Source organism: Elephas maximus, chromosome 4, assembly GCF_024166365.1.
Source record: "Elephas maximus indicus isolate mEleMax1 chromosome 4, mEleMax1 primary haplotype, whole genome shotgun sequence".
Taxonomy (NCBI): domain Eukaryota; kingdom Metazoa; phylum Chordata; class Mammalia; order Proboscidea; family Elephantidae; genus Elephas; species Elephas maximus.
The window spans coordinates 105,017,025-105,043,123 of record NC_064822.1 but is presented as its reverse complement, the minus strand read 5'-3'; the positions used below and the strand labels follow the sequence as shown (position 1 = coordinate 105,043,123).

Below are 26,099 nucleotides of genomic sequence, written 5' to 3'. Positions count from 1 at the left end.
GTCACACTACTAGCAGGTAGCATCTCACTCCCATCACACCCCTAAACACTATAATCTGCTGCTTCCCCTATAGGGTATTTCTACTCAGCTTGCAGACATCTTGGACAATGTCAATGGTGTCATCAACCGCTTCCAGGAAGAATTAGGATATAATTTAAAAGAAAAGGCAAAATCTCACCAGAAGGAGCAAAAGGGCAAGAACAGATTCATCTTGCTGGAGAAAATTGCCTCCTTCTCCAAAGATGCTAAGACAAAAGAGAAGCACCTGTATGAAATTCTCCGCTGGCTGGGTGACTGGGGTGAGTTTACAGGCTGGGTACAATCCTGGGGCCGGTGCTTTCCCCACAAGTCACTGGTCCCAGCTCAGTCTCCTTCTTTCCCCCCCTAGGTTGGCATTCGCTAGGAGGGGAGTGCCTAGGGCAGGGAGAACAGACACATTGCGGTGCCCCCCCCCAGTAAAACAACCCACACACATGTCACTACACATCATACCTGCTTCCCAGGGGGGACAAACATAATTGTCCAAAGCATAATAGATTGTGACATTAGCTGCATATATGAAGTTATGGATTAGTTATGACATCTTACTTTTTTAGCAAAATCAAAACTGTTGCCACCAAGTCAATTCTGACTCATGGTGGCCTTGTGTTACAGAGTAGAACTGCCCCATAGGGTTTTCTTAGCTGTAATCATTATAGAAGCAGATCGCCAGGCCTTTCTTTCACGAGCTGCTGGGTGGGTGTGAACCTTTACATTAGTAGTTGAGTGTAAACCATTTGTGCCACCCACGGACCTTTTTTTAAATGGCAAGATAGAAACTAAATTCAAAACCACACTAGCTAAAGAACAGTGATGAATCTACAAAACATCTTACTACATGGATGAATCTGGAGGGCATTAAGCTGAGCGAAATAAGTCAATGACAAAAGGACAAATTTTGTATGAGATCACTACTATAAAAACGCATGAAAAGATTTATACATAAAAAGAAACAACCTTTGATGTTACGACGGAGGGGAGGGGTACGGAGAGAAAAACACTAAATAGACAATAGATAAGTGGTAACTTTGGTGAAGTGTAAGACAGTACAGAATACTGGGGAAGCCAGTACAACTTGACCAAGGCAAGGTCATGGAAGCTCCATAGATAATCCAAATTCCCTGAGGGACCAAATTACTGGCTGAAGGCTGTGGTACCATGGTCTCAGGGAACATCTAGCTCAATTGGCATAACATAGTTTATACATTTTGTACATTCTACTTTGGTGAGTAGCGTCTGCAATCTTAGAACCTTGTGAGTGGCCATCTAAGATACTGCACTGGTCTCACTGGAGCAAGGGAGAATGAAGAAAACCAAAGACACAAGGGAAAGATTAGTCCAAAGGACTAATGGACCACAAGTACCACAGCCTCCACCAGACTGAGTCCAGCACAACTAGACAGTGCCTGGCAACCACCACTGACTGCTCTGACAGGGATCACAATAGAGAGTCCCGGACAGAGCTGGAGAAAAACGTAGAACAAAATTCTAACTCAGAAAGAGAGACTAGACTTACCGATCTGACAAAGGCTGGAGAAACCCTGAGAGTATGGCCCCCAGGAACTAAGCAGGGCTGTCAACTCCAGTTAATTTATTTGAATGTCCAGCTATTAGACTGTGCGATGGGGATAAAGCAATAACAAGACAGGCACATACCTGCCCTTATGTTGTTGTTGTTGTTAGGTGCCACTGAGTCAATTCCAACTCATAGCAACCCCCTGTGATATAGCGGAACTGCCCCATAGGGTTTTCTTGGCTGTAATCTTTGCAGGAGCAAATTGCCAGGTCTTTCTCCCATGGAGCTGCTGGGTGGGTTCAAACTGCCATCTTTTCGGTTAGCAGTCAGAGCTTCACTATTGAGCCACCAGTGCATATTTAATATCTATTGTGTATTTTCTACATGGCAGACCTCATAGTAATCATTTCACATGTATTATCTCATTCAATCCTCACCCAACCATTTTACAGGCAACGAGACTAAAGATCAGGGAAATAAAGTAACTTGCCCAACATCGTACAGTTAATACGAGGTGAAAACCAACCCAATCTCAAAGACTGCCAGCGTCACCTCTGTGCTGTAGGGCTGCTTAGGGCTGCTTGGGGCTCCCTAGAGGACTAACTGTTCTCAGTCTGAACCTCCCACTCCTTCTCCAGGTGACAGTCTGACCTACGAGATCAGGAACAGAAAGAGTGAGAAGGAAGAGGAAGCCCTGGATGAATGGATTGAGGTGATGGAGAAAGTACTGCCTCTGTCCCTCATCGCCACCAAGGGTGGCATTGAGTCTCTTATTTCCCTTTGCTCCACTCTCATTGAAGAACAAAAGAAAAAGACACAAAGTATGTTCTCGGAGCACCTGGGAAGGGGCTTGGTGGGGGTGGGGTGAATGCTATCTCAGGGAGGAAGCCACACAGTAGCATCTATAGCAGTCTCTCCTACCTTCCTCCATAACAAAAGCTTTACCTGAGATGGGTGGGAGTGGTGAGAGCAGTTCTGAGCTGTCCATCAGGGCCAGAGGTAGGGGTGATGTAGAGACAGGCCTCTGTGAGTGCTCCCTGGAGCTGTGGCCTCTCAGTGGTTCTGGGGAATGAGGCTAGAAGACCAGGAATGCTGGAGTTTGCATCTAGAACATGAGAAACATTCTTTCCTCACACCAAACAGCTGTAGCACCAAGAAGTCTGGTGAAGTTCAGCCAGACACCCTTCCAGAACTTTCCAGAATTTGGCTGCTCTAGAGTCGGTCAGTCAACAACATGGCTGGACTTTGGAACTTTACTCCTATCAGGCCTAGGAAGGATCTGAGATTATCCAACGCCTACATTTTGCAGTATATTTGAATAATAGTCCTATTAGCTGGCCTTCCTTGTAGGCGTATGGATATTATCCTATCACTGACAGCATTGTACTTCAGGATACATCTTGAAATGTTCTTTTTGATGATGAATGCAACACCATTCCTCTTCAAGTTGTCATTCCCAGCATGGTAGACTATATGATTGTCCGATTCAAAATGGCCAATACCAGTCTATTTCAGCTCACTAATGCCTAGGATATCGATGTTTATGCGTTCCATTTCATTTTTGACGATTTCCAATTTTCCAAGATTCATACTTCGTACTTTCCAGGTTCCGATTATTAATGGATGTTTGCAGCTGTTTCTTCTCATTTTGAGTCGTGCCACATCAGCAAATGAAGGTCCCAAAAGCTTTACTCCATCCACGTCATTAAGGTTGACTCTGCTTGAGGAGGCAGCTCTTCCCCAGTCATCTTTCAAGTGCCTTCCAATCTGGGGGGCTCATCTTCTAGCACTATATCAGACAGTGTTCTGCTGCTATTCATAAGGTTTTCACTGGCTAATACTTTTCAGAAGTAGACTGCCAGGTCCTTTTTCCTAGTCTGCCTTAGTCTGCAAGCACAGCTGAAACCTGTCCTCCATGGGTGACCCTGCTGGTATCTGAATACCGGTGGCACAGCTTCCAGCGTCACAGCAACACGCAAGCCCCAACAGTACGACAAACTGACAGACACATTAATACGACTATTATTCAAATACATGCACCAATCACTAGGGACAAAGGTGAAGAAATAGAAGATTTTATCAGCTGCTGCAGCCTGAAATTGATCAAACATGCAATCAAGATGCATTGATAATTACTGGTGATTGGAATGTGAAAGTTGGAAACAAAGAAGAAGGCTCGGTAGGTGGAAAATATGGCCTTGGTGATAGAAACAATGCTGGAGATCGAAGGATAGAATTTTGCAAGACCAATGACTTCTTCATTGCAAATACCTTCTTTCACCAATATAAACGGCGACTATGGACCTCGCCAGATGGAACACACAGAAATCAAATTGACTATATCTGGGGAAAGAGATGATGGAAAAGCTCAATATCAACAGTCAGAACAAGGCCAGGGGCCAACTGTGGAACAGACCATCAATTGCTCATGAGCAAGTTCAAGCTGAAACAGAAGAAAATCAGAGCAAGTCCATGAGAGCCAAAATATGACCTTGAGTGTATCGCACCTGAATTTAGAGACCATCTGAAGAATAGATTTGATGCACTGAACACTGGTGACTGAAGACCGGACGAGTTGTGGAATGACATCAAGGACATCATACATGAATAAAGCAAGAGGTCATTGAAAAGACAGGAAAGAAAGAAAAGACCAACATGGATGTCAGAGGAGACTCTGAAACTTGCTCTCGAACATCAAGCAGCTAAAGCAAAAGGAAGAATTGTTTGAAGTAAAAGAACTGAACAGAAGATTTCAAAGGGTGGCTCGAGAAGACAAAGTATTATAATAACACGTGCAAAGAGCTGGACATGGAAAACCAAAAGGGAAGAACACCCTCGGTGTTTCTCAAGCTGAAAGAACTGAGGAAAAAAATCAAGTCTCGAGTTGCAATAGTGAAGGATTCTATGGGGAAAATATTAAACGACGCAGGAAGCATCAAAAGAAGATGGAAGGAATACACAGAGTCATTATACCAAAAAGAATTAGTTGATGTTCAAACATTTCAAGAGGTAGCATATGATCAGGAATCGATGGTACTGAAGGAAGAAGTCCAAGCTGCTCTGAAGGCATTGGCGGAAAACAAGGCTCCAGGAATTGATGCAATATCAATTGAGATGTTTCAACAAACAGATGCAGCACTGGAGGTGCTCACTTATCTATGCCAAGAAATATGGAAGACAGCTTCCTGGCCAACTGACTGGAAGAGATCCATATTTATGCGTATTCCCAAGAAAGGTGATCCAACCGAATGTGGAAATTATCAAACAATATCATTAATATCACACGCAAGCAAAATTTTGCTGAAGATCATTCAAAAACGGCTGCAGCAGTATATCGACAGGGAACTGCCAGAAATTCAGGCCAGTTCCAGAAGAGGACGTGGAACCAGGGATATCATTGCTGATGTCAGATGGATCCTGGCTGAAAGCAGAGAATACCAGAAGGATATTTACCTGTGTTTTGTTGACTACACAAAGGCACTCGACTGCGTGGATCATAACAAATTATGGATAACATTGCGAAGAATGGGAATTCCAGAACACTTAATTGTGCTGATGAGGAACATTTACATAGATCAAGAGGCAGTCATTCGGACAGAACAAGGGGATACTGATTGGTTTAAAGTCAGGAAAGGTGTGTGCTAGGGTTGTATTCTTTCACCATACCTATTCGATCTGTATGCTGAACAAATAATCCGAGAAGCTGGACTATATGAAGAAGAACGGGGCATCAGGATTGGAGGAAGACTCATTAACAACCTGCATTATGCAGATGACACAACTTTGCTTGCTGAAAGTGAAGAGGACTTGAAGCACTTACTAATGAAGATCAAAGACCACAACCTTCAGTATGGATTACACCTCAACATAAAGAAAACAAATCCTCACAACTGGACCAATGAGCAACATCGTGATAAACGGAGAAAAGATTGAAGTTGTCAAGGATTTCATTTTACTTGGATCCACAATCAACAGCCATGGAAGCAGCAGTCAAGAAATCAAAAGACGCATTGCACTGGGTGAATCTGCTGCAAAGGACCTCTTTATAGTGTTGAAGAGCAAAGATGTCACCTTGAAGGCTAAGGTGCGTCTAACCCAAGCCATGGTATTTTCAATCACATCATATGCATGTGAAAGCTGGACAATGAATAAGGAAGACCGAAGAAGAATTGATGCCTTTGAAGTGTGGTGTTGGCAAAGAATATTGAATATACCATGGACTGCCAGAAGAACAAATAAATCTGCCTTAGAAGAAGTACAAGCAGAATGCTCCTTAGAAGCAAGGATGGTGAGACTGCGTCTTACATACTTTGGACATGTTGTCAGGAGGGATCAGTCTCTGGAGAAGGAGATCATGCTTGGCAAAGTACTGGGCCAGCAGAAAAGAGGAAGACCCTCAGGGAGGTGGATTGGCACAGTGGCTGCAACAACGGGCTCAAGCATAACAATGATTGTAAGGATGGTGCAGGACCGGACAGTGTTTCGTTCTGTTGTGCATAGGGTCGCTATGAGTCGGAATCGACTCGATGGCACCTAACAACAACACATTTTGCAGATGAGAAATTGGAAAGTTAGAGAAGGGACCACAAAGAAAGCTATCCCACATGTAGGTTTTCTGGTTTCTTAATCTTATTCAAGAGCATGGGGTTCAGAGTCAGACAGACTCAAGTTTGAATACCATCTCTGCCAATTTCTGGGTGTGTGACTTTGGGCAAATTACTTCATCCCTTTGAGCCTCAGTTTCTTCATTTGTAAAATGAGGAGGATATTGTCTACTTGCAAGTTTGTAGGGAGGCTTTAATACAGTGTGAGTCATCGGGCACCGTGCTTTGAACATGGTTGGAACATGCTCGAGGCTTAATAACCAGTAGCTAATATTAGTGTGTTACCACTCTGATTCTCACTAGCTAGTTCATTATCAGTCATGAAAGGTCAACTGGGGGTCAAGGGAGAGGCAGGGAAAGGTCAATGAGAAGGAGACAATCTCTTCTACAATCCTTGCCATATTATATCTTGGAATATAGTTATCTGTATAGTCGATTTATTTCCTTGCTAGATTATAAAATCCTGGAGGGCAAAGGCTGTAACACAGTCTTTTTTTTTTTTAAGGGATTATTTATTGAGCACTTACTAGGTACCTGGTACTGTGCTTGGCAGTAGAAAAGCATGATCTAATTAAGTCCTATGAAGTAGATGCTATGATTATTCTTATTTTTCAGATGAGGAAACTGAGGCACTGAGAGGTTAGGAGACTTGCTCAATCAAGGCAAGTGGGAAGAATGGAATTAAGCTCAAGTTACCTGATTTGAGAGTTCAAGCTCTTTACTAGGACATATGGTCTCCCTGATAATACTAGCTAGATGCTAGCTTAACTTCAATATCACTTAATTTCCGTATTTCCTTTGGCTTCTCATCCAAAGTTAGCCACTGTGTTTTCTGCCAGTGATTTTTGTTGAATGGTAAAATGAATAGGTGCTCTGAGGCCAGCACTCCACCAGCCCTAGACCAAGATCCAGCCCTTGAGGAGCTAAGGCTTGTGAATGGATTTGAGCCCAGCGTGCACATTCTGTGTGCATTTTCCTGGGGAGAGGGTACACTGCTTTTGTCAGATTATCAGAGGAATCCAGAACCCTCCAAATCAGGGAGAAAAAAAAACAAAAAACTTGACTAATTAAACAAACAAACAAAAAAATGTGAACAGTTGCAGGACAATGTGATAAATTCTTTATAAACACAGTCCAATATTAACAGAAAAGACAAATGAAGCTTTCCAGGTCCTGTGGACTCTTAAGAGTCAGGTAGGCTTCCAGAGTTTGGATATTGGAAATAAGGAGCCAAATATAGATGCTGAGCCTGGAAGGTGGCATGATCAGAAAATTAACTACTCCAGGGGAATATGGCAGATCAGGAGGATGTTGAGTTGAAGTGAACTGGATTGACTAGTCCCAGCCACCCCAGACCCTGTGGTTCTGTGGAACTGGCACAGTCTGAGAGGTAGGCCCTGGCACACTCTGGGCTTGGCAGAGAGCATTCCTGATAACACCTCCCTGGCCTGAGTACAGCCCCAGTACCTTATTCTTCCCAAATCCCTAAGAGGGTTAGATGGGAGTTTTAGCCAAGCAGGGTCTGGAGAATCAGTATAATCCTTGGGCCCCATGGGAGCTTGTTGCCTTTGTTTTCTTCACCTCCCCCCCCCCCCGCCCCCAGTGTCCAAACGCACCTTCTGGCAGGGCTGGCGGGAAAAGAGCCCGCAAAAATCTCCGCCTGAACCTCAGCCACTGAGCCCAGAGGAGATGCTCCAGGACAAGCAAACTACTTGCTCAAGGGTCTCTGAGGTAAAGTCCATGCTGCAGGAGCTCCTGGACTCCACCATGTTCAATAAGGGGGAGGTCAGGGCCATCAGGTATATGTCTGCCGTGGTGGAGAACCTCAACAAAGCCTTGATCCTCCAACATCAGGAGAATAGGACCCTGGAGACCAAGTACAGGTACATGAAAATAGAGATGACCAAAGAGCTCAGCAGCCAGAGGCTGTACTTCCAGAAGTCTCTCAAAATCCTTGAGAACAAGAGGGATGCCCTCCTGAAACAGGTAGAAATTCTCGGGGGAAAGTACCATGACCTTCTTCTGATTAAGCATGCCTTAGAATTCCAGCTGAAGAAAGCTCAGAGTGCTAGAGGTCAAGCAGAAGACTTGGTCAAGACTTTTGTTGACATTCCAGGTCCTCCTGAGAAAGAGACCCTTCCAAAGAAAGAAATAGTCATGGAGCTCCCAACAAAAGTCTTGGTCTCTCAACAGGAGCCCAAGAAGGAGGAACAGTTGTTTTTACCACATTCTCCAAGTCCCATGGCTACAGCCTGGGACAGTGATGGTACACCTTCAGCATATCAGCCACTTTCCACCATGGCCACACATTCAAGGATTGCAGATGTGTACCGCAGCAAGGACATTGAAAGCCTCCCACCTGCATCACCACCCTCGGTGGATTATAAGTTTCCTGAGACAGGGGAGAGACCGGTGGAAGAAAGGCTGGATCACAAAGATGAAGACCAGGAGGATCTCTTCCAGGAAGAAGCCCAGGAGAAGGGAGAACTCCAAGTTAAGGTCAATTTTAGGAAGCAGCAGTCCCCAGAGAGCTCCAGAAAGGTGTCCTCAGAGAGTGAGGAGGGGCCCTGGGAGGAGGAATTCAGCTGGCAGAGGCGGAGGCAGCAGTGGCTGGAGGAGGAGGAGATGTGGCTGCAGCGGCAGAAGAAGTGGTTCCTGCAGGAGCAGGAGCACCAGGAGAAGTTGCGGCAGTGGGAGATGGAGGAGACGGTGAGGGAGCAGCGGCAGAGATTCATCCAGCCAGAAAAGGAGCAAGAGAGCCCAAGGAGGGAGTCAGAGAAGCCAAGGGAGGACATAGAGAGGATGATCTTCATGCCCACCAGTCGATGGAGGGAATTGGAGAAGGCAGAGCCATCGTTGGCACCTCCTTCAAGCCGGGTCCAGTCTGCTCGCCAGGGCAGGAGGTCATACTTGCCCAGATCCCCTAGTATCCCGCAGTCTGCCCCAGGAAGCCAGAGGACCGTGAGTTCAGCAGAACCTGCCCTGAAACCACGGACATCTCGAGTTCGCACAAAGCCCAAGAAATCATCCTCCTTTCCTGTCACTGGGACATCCATCCGAAAGGTGACCAGGCCCTCTTTGCAGGCATCCTTGGTATCTCCTAAGGAGAAAGTGTACCGAATGGACATGGAGGCCCAGAGGAAGAACCTAGAGATCCTGAATAAGGAGGCTGAATTGGGGCTGCCCCACTACCTGCGCAACAAGGCCTTGGAGCTTACCACCACCACCATGGAGCTGAACTTGCTCAGGCTGCAGTACCTATGCCATAAGTACGCCACCTACAGACGCTTCCAGAGGCTTCGGTAGGTCGGGCTCACCCACACCCACCAGGCACCCACCCACACCCACTGCGATGTGTAGACAGAGCCAAAATCCAACAGGAGAGAAGACAGTGGGGCAAGGGAGGATGAGGCCTGGACAAGGTCTCCCTGAGGGAGGGGACTGGCAAGGGATGCCTGGCCACAGGGCCTTGGGCAACCCTTGAAGGTATGGGGGGGTAGGGCACTTATAGATTGCCTCCCTATAGTGAGCTTTTCCTCTAAGCCCAGTTCCCTATTCCTTCCTATCACCCTGTCCATAACCCACCTGATATGTGCTCCCCATTTTCCTTTACTTTCTCTTCCTAGGGGCTCTTCCTCTGATACCACCTCCCACTTCCCTGCTCCCTATTTTCCTCAGCTCTCACCTACTTCTGTTTTTCTTATTGCTTCTGGAATTACAGAAAACAGAGTCATCCCTGGTTAACAGACTTGGGGCGGGGAGGGCCAGGTCACCTTTTGGACGAATGTCCCAGTGACAAGAAAGGAGGATGATTTCTAGAGTTTAATGGGAACCTGAGGTGTCCGTGGTTTGAGAGCAGGGTCTCCTAAACTCACGGTCCTCTGGCTTCCACCCACTAATCTCTTTTCGCTTCCTAGACAAGAAGTGATCAACCACATACAAGTCATGAGAATAACTGGGGCTACCTACAAGGCCCAGAGCCTCTATATCTTCCTGGAAAACATTGACCGCCTACAGAACCTCAGGCTGCAGACCTGGACAAAAAAACAGAAGGACCTGGAGGAGAAGCGCCGAGAATGTCTGAGCAGCATGGTGACCATATTCCCCAAGGTGGGCCTCCTGCCCTGCGACTCCTCTGTGTCAGCAAAGGAAGCACAGCCAGGAGAGATGGAGCCTAGTGGGGATCTGGGGGTGTGACTTTGCCTGAAACAGATGGGAAATGAGGGCACAGGTTAAAATCTCTGAACCACAGGTGACGTGGGGGGGTGGGCAACTGGAGTGTAAGGAAGGGTGACTTCCTCCAATCTTGAAAGATAGAAAGAGAGAGGGACCCTTCAAAAAGAGCTATGGAAGAAAAGACCCTCCTGGAGGGGTGGGGGTAGCTGTCCTTCAGTACTGACTTTGTCTTAGAATTCTCCCTCCCCAGTGGTTATGTCCGCCCTGCTCCTGGCTTGCTCTCCAGGGTTTACTGCATGACTGTCATCTTGGGGAAAACCCTGGTGGCATACCAGTTAAGTGCTACTAAGCAAAAGGTCAGCAGTTCGAATCCACCAGGCCCTCCTTGGAAACTCTATGGGGCAGTTCTACTGTCTCCTATAGGGGCAGGGGCACTATGAGTCAGAATTGACTTGATGGCAACGGGTTTGTTTTTTGGTTTGGTCATCTTGGGATCAACCTACACCCTCATGCTGGGGACTCACTTTGCTTCTCTCTTGGGTCAGCTCCCCTAGGTTCTTGATTCCAGGTCTCTTCTTTCTTGGTTTACTCCCTTATTTTGGTGGAACACCTCCTCCACTCACTTCCTGACAAAGAATGCATGGGAGGTAAAATCACTGAGACACCCTAGTTGTCTGAAAATGTCTTTATTTAATATCTACCCTCACTCTTAATTGATAGTTTCCTGGGCATGGAATCCGAGGTTGGAATTAATTTTCCCTCACAATTTTGAAGGCATTGCTCATGGTCTTCCAGGTTCTGGTGTTGCTGTTGAGAGTCCTACTCCTTTAGGTTTGACCTATTTTTACTCTCTGCAAGTTGGCTGAATCCTCTTTGTCTCCAGTATTCCATAATTTTATGATGGTGTGCCTGATGTGGGCCTATTTTAGTCCATTTTGTTGGGCATTTAGTCGGTCCTTTCAGTTTGGAAACTTTTGTCCTTCAGTTTGCAATGTGTTCTCAAATTATACATTAGATCATCAGTTCTCAAAGTGTTGTTCACTGGCCCCTGGGGATCCCTAGGCACTTGGAGGGGCTTCGTGAGGTCAGAACTATTTTCATGATAATAAGATTTTACTTGCCTTTTTCACTGAGTTGACATTTGCACTGATGGTGCAAAAGCAGTAGTGGGTAAAACCAGTGGCACCTTAGCATAAATCAAGGCAGTGGCACCAAATTGTACCAGTGGTCATTATATTCGTCTCCCCCACAAACTCGTGATTTAAAAAAAAAAAAAAAAGGCATTTTCACTTAGGAATGTCAAATGTTTTACTTAGGCATATTAGTCTTAGTTATCCAGTGCTGCTATAACAGAAATACCTAATGGATGGCTTTAACAAACAGAAATTTATTCTCTCACAGTCTAAGAGGCTAGATGTCCGAATTCCAGGTGCCAGCTCCAGGGAAAGGGTTTCTCTTTCTGTTGGCTCTGGGGGAAGGTCCTTGTTATCAATCTTCCTCTTGTCTAGAAGCTTCTCAGCGCAGGGACCCTGGGTCCAAAGGACACACTCCACTCCTGACTCTTCTTGCTTGGTGGTAATGAGGTCCCTCTCCTCTCTGCTTGATTCTCCCTTTTATATCTCAAAAGAGATTGACTCAAGATACAGTCTAATCCTGTAGATTGAGCCCTGCCTTATTAACATAACTACCTCTAATCCTCTCTCATTAACACAGAAATTAATATTTATAACACAGGATAATCACATCAGGTCACAAAATGGTGGATAACCACACGGTACTGGAAATCACGGCTTAGCCAACTTGACACACATTTTTGGGGGACACAATTCAATCCATAACATAGATGAAGCATTAGAAATTATTAATCTCAATGCCTAAGTACACCTCTTTTTAATGTTCTATGTGGAAACATGGGAAATATGCCTAAAGCACTTCTGCAGCATATAAAAGTACAAGGACTGTCTCGAGGAAAAGGGATTGTGTGAATTGCAAACTGAACTGCTTTGTTCATGGAGCACCATTTTTACTTGAAAGAAAGGTGGAAAGATTGTATTAGGCAGATATTTTCTCAAAAGTGAATGAAGCAAGCCTGTCACTTAAAAGGAAAAAAAAAAACAAGAAAAAAACTAAAGAACCGACATTACTATTTGTTATTAATGATACAAATTGAGCTTTCAATTTTCATATTATTGATTTTAAAATATTAAATCAATCTTGTATACCTGAGATAAACTCACTTGGTCATGATGTATTATCTTTTTTATCTGTTGTTAGAATTGGTTTGCTGAAATTTTGCTTAAAATTTTTACATCTATTACGTGAAGGATACTGGTCTGTCATATTGTTTTTTTCCTTGTAATGTCTTTGTCTGGTTTTGGTATCAGGATAATACTGTCCTCATAGGATGAACTGGGATATGTTCCCTTCTCTTATATTTTCTGGAATAGTTTGTGTAAAATGAGTATTATGCCTTATTTAAATGTGTAGTTTAATTTACCTTAAATGTTTGGTAGAATTTGAGTGTGGAGTCTTCTTTTTGGGAAAGTTTTCAACTGCAAATTAAATCCTTTACTAGATATAGAGATATTCAGGTTTTCTAGTTCTTCTTGAGTTAGCTTTGGTAGTTTGTATCTTTTATGGAATTGTTTTAATTTCATCTCAATTTGTTGCCATAAAGTTCTTCATAATATTCCTTTATTTAGTCTTTTAATGTCTGCAGAATCTGTAGTGATATTCCTTCTTTTCACTCTTGATATTGGTAACATGTCTTCTCTCTTTTTTTCCTGATAAGTCTGGCTAGAGGTTTAACAACTGTATTGATCTTCTCAAAAATCTAATTTCAGGTTCTACTGATTTTTCTCTATCATTTCTTTGTTTTCCATTTCATTGATTTTTGCTCTTATCTTTATTATTTCCTTCCCTCTGCTTATTTCATGCCTAATTTGCTCTTCCTTTTCTAGTTTCTTAAATTAGAAACTTAGATCATTGCTTTGAGATCTTTCTTTTTTTATTTAATATAAGCATTTAATGCTATAAACTTTCCTTTAGGCACTGCTTTAGTTGCATCCCACAATTTTTTTTTTATTGTGCTTGCGAAAGTTTACGGCTCAATTTCACATATAAAAATTTATACACATATTGTTGTGCAATCCTAATTGTAATCCCTATAATGTGACAGCAAACTCCTCCCTTTCCACCTCTGGTTTCCTGTGTCCATCCAACCAGCTCCTGTCCCTTTCTGCCGTCTCATCCTGCCTCTGGACAGGAGCTGGCCATTTAGTCTCATGTATCTGTTTGAACTAAGAAGCACACTCTTCACGAGTATTATTTTATGTTTTATAGTCCAGCCTAATCTTTGTCTGAAGAGTTGGCTATGGGAATGGTTTTAGTTCTGGGTTAACAGAGCATCTGAGGGCCATGTCTTCTAGGGTTCCTCCAATCTCAGTCAGATCATTAAGTCTGGTCTTTTTACATGAATTTGAGTTCTGTACCACACTTTTCTCCTGCTCCATCAGGGACTCATTGCCGTGTTCCCTGTCAGGGCGGTCATTGATGGCAGCAGGGCACCATCTAATTCTTCTGGTCTCAGGCTGATGGAGTCTCTGATTTATGTGGCTCTTTTGTCTCTAGGGCTAATATTTTCTTTTTTTTTTTTTTCAGCTCTCCTGTCCCCTCCTGCTTTCTAGTCCTTGCTGCTGGGCTAGTGTGCCCCTTTAGTCTCATTTTGCTTTATGGACCTGTCTAATCTTTGGCTGAAGGGTGAACCTCAGGAGTGACTTCATTACTGAGCTAAAAGGGTGTCTGGGGCCCATATTTTCAGGGTTTCTCCAGTCTCTGTCAGGCCAGTAAGTCTAGTCTTTTTCTGTGAGTTAGAATTTTGTTCTACCTTTTTCTCCAGTTCTGTCCAGGACACTCTATTGTGAGCCCAGTCAGAGCAGTCAGTGCTGCTAGGCAGGCACTATCTAGTTATACTGGACTGAGTCTGGTGGAGTGTCTTAGTCATCTAGTGCTGCTATAACAGAAATACCACAAGTAGATGGCTTTAACAAACAGAAGTTTATTCTCTCGCAGTCTAGTAGGCTAGAAGTCTAAATTCAGGGCGTCAGCTGCAGGGGAAGGCTTTCTCTGCGAACTCTGGAGGAAGGTCTTTGTCATCAATCTTCCCCTGGACCAGGAGCTTCTCCACGCAGGAACCCTGGGTCCAAAGGCTGAACTTTGCTCCTGGCACTGCTTTCTTGGTGGTATGAGGTCCCCACCTCTCTGCTTGCTTCCCTCTTTTATATCTTAAAAGAGATTGGCTTAAGACACTATCTAATCTTGTAGATCTCACCAATATAACTGCTGCTAATCCATATCATTAACATCATAGTGATAGGTTTTACAACACATAGGGAAATCACATCAGATGACAAAATGGTAGAAAATCATACAATACTAGGATTCGTGGCCTTGTCAAGTTGACAGATACTTTTTGGGGACACAATCCAATCCATGGCATGGAGGCTGTGGTAGTTGTGGTCTGTTAGTCTTTTCGACTAATCTTTCCCTTGTGTCTTTAGTTTTCTTCATTCTCCCTTGCTCGCAAAGGGGTGAGACCAGTGGAATATCTTAGATGTCTGCTCACAACCTTTTAAGACCCCCGATGCTACTCATCAAAGTACAATGTAGAACATTTTCTTTATAAACTGTTATGTCAGTTGAGCTACATGTTCCCCAAGACCGTGGTCCCCGCAGCCCACAGCCCAGTAATTTGGTCCCTCAGGGAGTTTGGATGTGTCTGTGGAGCTTCCATGACCTTGCATTGGTCAAGTTGTGCTGGCTTCCCCAGTATTGTGTATTCTCTTACCCTTCACCAAAGTTACCACTTAGCTGTTCTCTGTTTAGTGTTTTTCCATCTCCACCTCTTCCCTCCCTCGTGACCATCAAAGATTGTTTCTTTTTGTGTGTATACCTTTTCATAAGTTTTTCTAGTAGTGGTCTCATAATATTTGTCCTTTTGTGATTGACTTATTTCACTCAGCACAATGTCTTGGGCTAATATTTTTCTTGTAGCTTCAGTGTTCTTCATTCTCCTTTGCTCCATGTGGGTTGGGACCAATTGATGCATCTCAGATGGCTGATGGCAAGCTTTTAAGACCCCGGGCGCCACTCACCAAAGTTGCATCCTACAAATTTTGATATGTTGTGTTTTCATTTTTATTTAGTTCAAAATAGTTTTTAATTTCGTTTATGATTTTTCTTTTTCTTGTAGGTTATTTAGAAATGTGTTACTTAATTTACAAATATTTGAGGATTTTCTAGCCATCTTTCTTTTTGGTTTCTAGTTTAATTCCATTGTGATCAGAGAACATACATTGATTTCAGTCATTTAAAATTTATTAAAACTTACTTTTTTTTGTCTAAAATATGGTCTTTCTTGGTAAATATTCAATATGTAATTGAAAACAACATATTCTGCTATTGGTGGGTGACATGTTTCATAAATATCAGTTAGGTCTAGTTGGTTGACAGTGTTGTTCAAGTCTTCTATGTGATTTTCTGACTATCTGTTCTCTCAAGTATTGAGAAAGGTGTAGAAATCTCAAACTACAATGATGGACTTGTCTACTTTCAGTTTTATAAGTTGTGTTCCGTATACTTTGAAGCTCTGTAATTAGGTATACACATATAAGATTGTTACGTACTCTTGAAAAAATGGCCTTTAATCATGAAATAACCCTTTTATCCTTGGTTATATTCCTTATTCTTAATTCTCTGTTGTCTGATACTGATACAGTCACTCCATCTTTCTTTTGATTAGTATTTGTGTAGCAAATCTTTTCCATTCTTTTACTTTTAACCTTTCAATGTCTTTATATTTAAATTGAGTCTTTAGTAGACACCATATAGTTAGGTCTTGCTTTTTATACAATCTGACAATCTCTGCCTTTTGTTTGGAGGGTTTAGATCATTTATGTTTGATGTGATTATCAATTTTGTTGGGTTTAAATCTACCATCTTGCTCTATGTTTATATTTGTCCCACCTGTTCTTTAATTGCTTTCTTCCTCTTTTTCTGGCTTCTTTTGGATTAATTGGGTTTTTAATGATTCCATTTTATCTCCACTCTTGATGTATTAGCTATACCACTCTGTTTTGTTATTTTTAATGCTTTCTCTAGGATTTACAATATAAATCTTTAATTTATCACAGTCTGTTTTCAAATATTATTGTATCATTTCACATATAACATAAGACCCTTACAACAGTGTACATCCCTTTCCTCCTCCTGGCCTTTGTCCTATTGTCAGACATTTTAGCTGTGTATATGTTACAAATCCCATAATACATTGTTATTATTTTTGCTTTAGACAATCAATAATCAATATATTTTTAGACAATAAGAAATTTATTTATCCACATATTTACCATTCCCAATGCACTTTATTCCAATGCTCCATAATTTTCTTTCTGCCCGAAGGACTTCCTTTAACATTTCTCATAGTGCTGGTCTGCTGGCAATGAATTCTCTTAGCTTTGGTATGACTGAAAAAGTCCTTATTTAGCCTTCAGTTTTGGAAGATATTTTTGCTGGGTATAAGATTCTAGGTTGACATTTTTTTGTTTTAGTCTGTTAAAGATATGTGGACACACATTCTTCCTGGCCATGTGTGAACTCTGAAGATTGTCTGCCTTTTCCTTTCCAGTGGTTCCTCCTCCAGCCTTGGTAGTTTCCTCAGATACATGCACAGAGATTTGAGAGGACCCCTCTTCAGAGCTTTGGAGCTTTCCTTCTGCACAATTTCTGTTATTTTCTCATTCTACTCTGCAAATTCTAGTCACCTTGGCTTCCCTGAACTCCGATCTCTGTCTCCTCAACTCAGCAAGGCTACTGAGCTCTGTTTGAGTTCCACTTCCTTATGCTACAGCCTAGACACTCTCTCCAGGCAGTAAGCTGGGGCAATAGTAGCTCTCACCTCACTGTTTCCCTTCAGTCAAGGATCACTGACCATCACTGCCTATTGTCCAATGTCTGAAAATCATTATTTCATATATTTTTTTTTGGTTCATTAGTTGTTTAAGGTGGAAAGGTATATCTGGTCCCTGTTATTCCATTATAGCCAGGACCAGGCAATGTTTTGTTCTGTTATATATAAGGTTAACATGATTTGGAGCTGACTCAACAGCAACTAACAACACGTCTTTTAAAAAAACTCCTGTACTATTAAGATTCACTTTTAATGTTAAAAGTTTCAAGGATTCCTATTTAATAGTACTATAATTTTACTTTTTATTTACTCAGTAAACAATTTTTGGTATGCACTTTAATTGTTGGACTCTGAAAACAATCTATTGCTCCTCAGGAACCATAGCCCATGAGTTAGGAACTATTGGTCTAGGTCAGCAGATATGGAAGGTCTCACTTCCTCGCTCCTTCTACCTAACACCTACCCTCATCTTTTTCACTTCCTTGCTGAGAACCCATATTTTCCTACTGTGAACTAACACTAGGAAAAACTTTACTCTTTAGATAAGAACTCACCCAATTTGCCTTAGCAGAGCTCAGTAGGATAACCTTTCAAAATGTATAGGCATGGTTCTAGCATTCATATATCAAGTGTAACTCAAATACATCCTAGGGCCCTACATCATCCAGTTTTGCCATTGTATCCCATTCAGGAATACAAGGCTCAACAACAAAAAATAATTAGAAAATAACCCCAATCTTTAATTGTGTCACTCAAAACATTAAAGAGGTCCAATTTGTAATCCTAGTAGTGCTTATTTTCTCTTTCCTTTTCTCTACTCTCCCATTCTTCCATATTCAGAAAACCTCTTAAAGTCCAAAAAATTCTCTGATACCCAAATTCCTTATTCTCTTAGTCTAGATAAGTGATTGCTAATCTATGGGCCATGGACCCCTGAGGGACAATGGATCCATGTATTTACCAATAATTGTCTATACACTGAATTTTTTTAAAAGTAAACTTACTATATGGCAGTCCTTTTTACATTGAAAATTTTATAAAAAGCCAAAACCCACAAGGCCAAAGAGATAATAGCTAAAATTTTTGGATACTGGAATTGAAGACTCCTGTCTTTCCCTATCTTGATGATTCCTTACGGTATATATGGACTTTTCTTCTCTGGGTTCTTTTAGTTTTTTCCTTGCTGTTTTGCCCATTGTCCAGATTCTTCACACAGGAGAAAACAGGAACTAACCCAGCAAGTAAGAATGAATACTCTTTGGGATCATTAATAATTGTGTCCCTACCATACAAGCACTAAGTTTACATCCATAGCTATCCTTTTATGTGGCAGGAAAAGCTTTCTGCACTAGCTATGGTATATTGGACTTTTTCTTGCTAGAATCTTTCATTTGTAGATCCTCCAGCATAACATCTTTGGGACGAGCAGCCCTCAGCTCTTGGTTTGAGGCTCAGGAAGCTTATGGAAAGGAGGGCTGGCTTCAGTTTCCTCTACTCTTTCCTCTGCTACAATAGACAGAGACATGGTCCCAGGGGGATAGCCAGCAGCTTGGAGGGATTGGAGAATCTCAAAGCAGTGACCTCAGAACCTGCTAATATCTCCCCAAGAGTTGAGCCAGGAGGTATCCTTCCGGAGTCCTGAGGAGCACTGGCCTAAGACGGGGAGGCAGGATGCCGCGGGATTCAGTGCAAGTGTTGACATCAGGCAGTTGGAAGGGCCTTGGCATGGAAATTTTTTCGAACTCAGTTTCATAGCACCTTATATCAGTCCTGATAATCTCCTATAGGTGTCTTGGCTTGCAAAATTGCTTTTGCAGTTGAGAAGGAAAGGGACCATCTGATGATTCTTTGGTTATGAGGGTTTCCCTAGCTCCTCACCCAATGCCAGGGCCAGAACCACATGAAAATATACACAGAGCACTCGAGACACAACCTGACATCATGCCATGTACCCTGCAGATGCTCTCAGAGATCTTTCCAGGGCCCCAAGGTTTCTAATTTGAGGGACTCCCTAGGCCTTACCCTCTCTGCTCAGCCCAAGCCCAGCACAGACACCAACAGTCAGGCAATGGTTCCCCTCACCCTAAAAAAAACCAAATTCATTGCCATTGAGTCAGTTCCCACTCACAGTAGCCCTATAGGGCAGAGTAGAACTGCCCCATAGGGTTTCCAAGGAGCACCTGATGGATTCGAACTGCCAACCTTTTGGTTAGCAGCTGTAGCTCTTAACCACTGCCACCCTAGAGAGCGGATAACTTTCTGTCTCCCTGATGCCTCTCTGCTGGTCCCGCTAGCTCCAGCTGGAGTGGAACGTTCACCTAAACACCCCTGTGGTCACCTCCCCAAAGCCAAGGAAAAGCAAGTCGCCCCCAGCCTTCCCCCGACACATCCGTTCCAGTGGCCCCTCTTGCAAGAAGCCCCTGGAGCACTTTATGTCCAAGCAGCGGGAATGTGTGCCCCTGAGGATGGCCCGGTAGGTACAGAGAAGCCAGGGGGGCAGCCAGCTGGATGAGTGGGGATATCAGATGGCAAGGTACAGGGGTGGCCAGACTGGGGGGCTGGTGGCTCAGCAAGGGCACAGACAAGGAGAGCTCACTGCCACGAGTTGCAAGTCATCTGTCTTCTCCACTGCCCTGCCCAGCTCTGGCCCACAGACCCAGAGAAGCATGTATGTCATGGTCTGTGGGCCTCAGGGGCCAACCTGACCCAGAGTGTTTCAAACTATGCAACTGAAAGACTCTGAGGACCCACAGCTGAGAACTGATGGCAATTTCTACTTTGAGCATCCATCTAGCACCTGCCATTGGTCTGTCCATATAAACAAGCCTGATTCTTCCCACCATGTGACTCCCACAGGCTTAAAAAGAGATGCCTATGAGCCTTTGGGCAGCCGAGAAGATCTACATCCACACCTACCCTAGTGTGGCTAGTTCAGAGTTATGAGCCTTTGGGCAGCTGAGAAGATCCACTTCCACAACTACCCTAGTGTGGCTATTTCAGAGCTCCAGCCCCAGAGCATGTACTGAAGCCACAAGGGCTACCATGGCGGCCTCTTCCAGTAGCTCCTCAGCCAGAGGAGCCCAGGGAGGTGAAACAGAGTCAGTGTGTGAGGTGAGGGGTACAAGGAGGGTGGTGACAAATTCTTTTTGAGAAGGGAAGAAAACAAGGCCTTGTGGTCCTGGAGAGCTTGTTACTTCTGAGTCTCTTTCTGTGTCTAACTCCTTGTATCTTTTACCCTTCTGCCCCTCAGCCACCAGGGGAGTCAGATGGAGGCTGTCTGGAAGACTGATGTGGCCTCTTCCAGCCATCCAATAGAAAAGAAGACTCCCCCCAGCTTGCAGTGGGACCAGCTAGGGGGGTACCCAGACATTCCCCGGCTGTTGGCACTGGATGTCCATTCCTCCTACCAAAAAAGTTTGACGTCCCTCAAGACCTGGTAAGTGCAAGCCTGGATGGTCCATCTGGATTCAGGGGGACCTGCCCGCCAAGGGCAGGGGCCACTGTGCACACTGTCCCTGTATAAGGAACCAAAAGGTCTTGTTCCAAACATTAGTAACGACCGCATGTGTCTTGGTTATCTAGTGCTGCTATAACAGAAATACCACAAGTAGAGGGCTTCAACAAAGAGAAATTTATTCTCTCACAGTCTAGTAGTCATTGGCTCCAGGCGAAGGCTTTCTCTTCTGGGATCTGGAGGAAGGTTCTTGTCATCAGTCTTCCCCTGGTCGAGAACGTGCACTCCTGCTCTTCATTCTTGGTGGTATGAGGTCCCCATGTCTCTCTGCTCACCTCTCTCTTTTATATCTCAAAAGACATTGGCTTAAGACACTATCTAATCTTGTAGATCTCATCAATCTAACTGCCACTAATCCATCTTATTATGTCATAGTGGTAGGATTTATAGCACATAGGAAAATCATATCAGATGACAAAATGGTAGACAACCATACAATATTGGGAATCATGACCTAGCCAAGTTGACAGATATTTTGGGGGGACACAGTTCAATCCATGACATCATATATTGTCCTACATCAGCAGAGAGATGCTTACCTGCCATCAGCTTGAGTCCCCACATCAGTACCACTTTACTTTTCTCAAAAGACTTAAATAGTATTACTTTACAGAAGTTTTTCCTTCATACTTGTTTCCTGGGCTGCATATGAATTGCTCAAAAGCTGCATCTTGCCCCAGAGCTGTGGGAGAGCCAGGTATAGGAATGGAGAGATGAGGGAGACCCTGAGTCAGATGATACATCAGAGACTCGGGCCGGGGCCATCTTTGACATTTTCATCTCCTCACTGTCTTCAAGAAGTGTCCCTGGGAAAAGCAGCTCAGAGGAGGGAGGCAGGACTCAGGAAGCCAACAAGAGGCTCGAAGGTTAAACTTGAAGATGTCACTATTGATACCTTGGTTTGAAGGTTGAGAACTCAAGGTTCTTTCAAGGAACCTTTCTAGATCACCAATCCTGTCTGCTCTTGCAGCCATGGCCCAATTAAAGATCCCCGGCAGGAAGAGGGCACTGATGCCTGCCAGACTAGACCTAACCGGAACCAAGGGATGCAAGATGCTGGTACTGCTGCCACCATCCAGATAGGGCATTCTTTTTTTTTAATTTGTACTTTAAGTGAAAGTTTACAAATCAAGTCAGTCTCTCGTACAAAAACTTACATACACCTTGCTATGTACTCCTAGCTGCTCTCCCCCTAATAAGACAGCACACTCCTCCTCTCCACCTTGTATTCCCCATGTCCATTCAACCAGCTCCTGTCCCCCTCTGCCTTCTCATCTCGCCTCCAGACAGGAGCTGACCATATAGGCTCATGTGTCTACTTGAGCCAAGAAGCTCACTCCTCACCAGTATCATTTTCTGTCTTACAGTCCGGTCCAATCCTGGCTTTGGGAATGGTTCCAGTCTTGGACTAGCAGAGGGGCCGTGACCTCCAGGTTCCCTCTAGTCTCAGTCAGACCATTAAGTCGTCTTTTTTGCGAGAATTTAAGGTCTGCATCCCACTGTTCTCCTCCATCAGGGATTGTCTGTTGTGTTCCCTGTCAGGGCAGTCATCAATGGTAGGATAGGGCATTCTTTAAGTCAGGGTGGTGTGGAGCATCAAAGAAAGTCAGTCTCTGGCTATGCCTCCACTATGAAACAGGCCTGAGAGTCCCAGATGGACATCAGCATTATAGCCCACCTAATGGATTGCTGTGGTTGTTAGCTGCTGTCAAGTTGGCTCTGACTCATGGCAACCCCATGCACAATGGGATCAGGCTGTTGTGATCCATAGGGTTTTTTTTTATTAATTTATTTTTTGTTGTTAAGAATATACACAGCAAAACATACACCAATTCAGCAGTTTCTACATGTACCATTTAGTGACGTCACTTTTATTTTCAAGTTGTGCAACCATTCTCACCCTCCTTTTCTGAGTTGTTCCTCCCCCATTAACATAAATTCACTGCCCCCTAAGGTTCTTATACAATCTTTCAAGTTCGTGGTGTCAGTTTAATCTCCTGTAGTTATTAAAAGAGCATAATGCTCAATGCAGACATTTTTCGCTAGTTAAGCTAAACTATTACTTGGTTTTAAGAAGTCTTCAGGGGATATTTTCGGTTTAAGGTTTAAAGATTATCTCAGGATGACAGTTTCAGGGGTTCATTCAACCTTCATGGCTCCAAGAAGTCTGGATTTCCATGAAAATTTGAATCTTTTGTCAAAATGTTCATTAATGGTAGCTGGGCACCATCAGTTCTTCTGATCTCCTGGCAAAGGAGGCAGTTGTTCACGGAGGCAGTTAGCCACACATTCCATATCTTCCTCCTATTCCTGACTCTCCTTTGTCCTCTGTTGTTCCAGGTGCATAGAGTTCATAGGGTTTTCACTGGCTGATTTTTTAAATTAAATCACCAGGCCTTTCTTCCTAGTCTGTCTGTAAAAATGGCATGGGGGTGGCATCTGACCTCTTCTAACTTCACAAGGGGGAAGGAGAATCAAGATTAATAGCCCAAGGCTGATTCCCATAAGGCGCAGGTCAGATATGCCTCCTTTCTCCACTATCTTTACCAATTCTGACACCAACCATCCCTCACATGGCACTCTACTCCCTAGCTGGGTTCAATAATTCATTGCCATGGACACAGAGAACTCAGGCAATACTCATGATTTTGAGGTTTATTAGGGAAGTAAAAGGTTACAATTCAGATTCAGGGACACTCAAGATACAGTTCTTCCATCAGGACAGCTTCTTCCTAGCGTGTCTCAGGTACACCTCTCTCTGGCCCCTCAGCCTCTGCCCTGCTCAGCAAATGTTATAAAGCTCTTTTAGCTCCTGCCGCTAAGTGCCCAGAGGCACCCTACTTAAGCCTTGGCCCAAACCAAATAACCCATTGCCTTCGAGTCAATTCCAACTCATAACGACCCTTTAGGACAGAGTAGAACTGTCCCATAGGATTTTCAAGAAGCGGCTGGTGGATTTGAACTGCTGACCTTTTGGTTAGCAGCCTAACACTTAACCACCATGCCACCAGGGCCCCCTCTGCCCAAAGTCACTCAGCTTTCTCGCTCTGTGGGCCGGGAAGCTCACTCACTGCATGGTCTTCTGCTGGTCCCTCCTGTAGCCATTTCTCTGCTACCACTTCTCACCATTTCAGTGCTACAGCTCTCTCCATCTCCTGGTTCCAGGAGCTTCTCAGCACAGGGATCCCGGGCCCAAAGGACACATTCCACTCTTGGCTGTCCTACCTTGGCGGTGGTGGGATCCTCTATTTCCTGCCTCTGGGATGCTTTATTTCAAGCCCAAAAAAAAAAAAAAAAAACCCTTAGTGGGCCACAATTACCTTATCTGCACCATGTTACAAGACCATGGTGGGAAAGGCCACATAAAAACAATCCATCGCACTGCACTGTCTTAGTCTGGAAGCTTTGCTGAAACCTGTTCAGCATCATTGCAACATGCAAGCTTCCACTAACAGATGGGTGGTGCCTGCACTTAAGGTGCATTGTCAGGGAGTTGAACTCGGGTCTCCTGCACAGAAGGCAGGAATTCTACCACTAAACTACCACTGCCCCCACCTAGCGGATAAATACCTGGTTTTCAGTTTCTGAAGAGTTCCCAAGGTATGTGTGTGTATGTTGTTAATTGTTTTGTTTGTTTTTAACTGGAGGTTTGGATACAGCAAACAGAAAGGAGAATAATAAAAACAACACAGTGGCAGAGCTCAGTAGCACAGAAGTCAGCTGGGGTCACACCTCTTGGAGATTTGGCTAAACTTGCCCAAGATCCTCCCCGTAGCATTGGCTCACCTCTCTGAGCGCCTCCTGCCTCTCATCTCTGCATCCTTCCAGTGTCTGGGTTCTGCCCAGCATTTGTCTGAACCTGAGGCCAACCCCTTTGTCCTTCCCACACGTAAATTTATGCGTGCACACACTCTGCTTGACCCCAAACATTTCATGATTTCAGTAACTCAAAATTTAAGGGGATGATGGGGAAAGGAATTCATATGGAACAGCACTTCAGAGTGGCCCTCTTTCTTTCCCTCTCTCATCCCCTCCTTCTTTGCTGTAGCATGCCAAATTCTAAAATTTCTTCATGTCTCAAGCAGAGCTGCTCCTCCCATACCCAGGCCTCCACCGGGATCTCAGCTTCTAGCCTAAGCACGTATCAAAATATTGTTCCCAGCAAAGACAGCTTTTCCTTTCTAAGGGAATTTAGGTGAATACAATTTTCTTCCTCTTTTCCAACTCTATACAAGTTTATTCAATTTATCCCACTACCAGATATAGAAGCAAAGTCTAGCTGCCCCTGCTTCTTTATCTGCACCCCAGGTTGGCGCTCCCGACCTGGGCGTCAGGCTGGTCCCCAATGTTTCAGTGCAAGGGCTTCCCATGTTCTCTTGGAATCCCATTATTATGGCCCAAGGGCCTGCCACTCTAACAGAAGCTCTCTGACACTGTCAGGGCTACTGTTGTTTCAGGGGTGGGGTTTGTACTGCTTTTCTTGTGAGCCTGCTGTGTGTGTCCTGGAGACACTCTGCATCCACTCTCCAAAGTGCATCTTCTCTTTGGCCACCTGCCCCTGGTCCCCATGAGTCCTCATGTCCACTTCCTCTGCGGGTCCAGGTCACTCAACACTTTGCAGCGTGGCAGACCTCACTAGTTCCCCTGGCTATGCTGTCCTGTTCACAGCACAGGCCAGTGTCATAGGCAGGACTGACCTCACCCACTGACTGCCCTGTTTTCCTAGTCTGATGTCACTGACAGCCCATCCCATCTCCAGGCCCAGTGGGACACACTCTCAGCATGTGGGGAAGGGCTATCCATTCTCCCTCTTTGGGACACTAGGAAGATTCTGTCCCTCAAAACCCAGCAGGCCCTCTTCTCCAAGGGCTTCTCTGCTTTGCCTTACAAGCATCAGCCTTGGGGCTCGCTGCCTGACAGGTCAGGTAGTTGTGTGTGTCTGCACACACCAAATGCTGTCTGCAGTTGCAGAAAATCTTTAACTGCGAGGCCCTGCCTTGCTCAGGGCCTGTTTCTGCACAGTGGAGTACTCGCCGGTACACGTGTGTGCTCCAAGATGCACTCAAGCGTAGACTTACCCACATGTCCAACACTCGGGACAGATGAGACGGCTTGGTGTCTTGGCATCTGGGAAAGAGATTAGCTGGATGGGCAAGAAAGGTATTCTGTGAAGTAAGACAAGAGGTAGGATTCACCCTGAAGGAGCAGGAGAGCAGTGGGATGCAGACCTCAAATTCTCATAAAAAGACCAGACTTAATGGTCTGACGGAGACTAGAAGGACC

General features: G+C 44.3%; 1 protein-coding gene across 8 annotated transcripts in view; it reads left to right on the top strand.

Annotated features, from left to right (window-relative positions):
• FAM186B (family with sequence similarity 186 member B) overlaps positions 1 to 26,099 on the top strand; it is a 67,359-nt gene that overhangs the window by 12,616 nt on the left and 28,644 nt on the right. For 7 of the 8 annotated variants that reach the window (XR_007517199.1, XR_007517200.1, XM_049883045.1 and 4 more), the window contains 6 exons: positions 74 to 299; positions 2,194 to 2,376; positions 7,763 to 9,461; positions 10,077 to 10,269; positions 19,597 to 19,775; positions 20,553 to 20,738. Coding sequence is in view for 6 of the 8 variants with exons in the window: in XM_049883045.1 (XP_049739002.1) it covers positions 74 to 299; positions 2,194 to 2,376; positions 7,763 to 9,461; positions 10,077 to 10,269; positions 19,597 to 19,775; positions 20,553 to 20,738 (2,666 nt within the window). In the remaining 2 variants the exon portion in view is untranslated. Of the gene's footprint in view, positions 1 to 73; positions 300 to 2,193; positions 2,377 to 7,762; positions 9,462 to 10,076; positions 10,270 to 19,596; positions 19,776 to 20,552; positions 20,739 to 26,099 lie in introns of those variants that run through there. The other variant, XM_049883047.1, reaches the window with a different exon arrangement.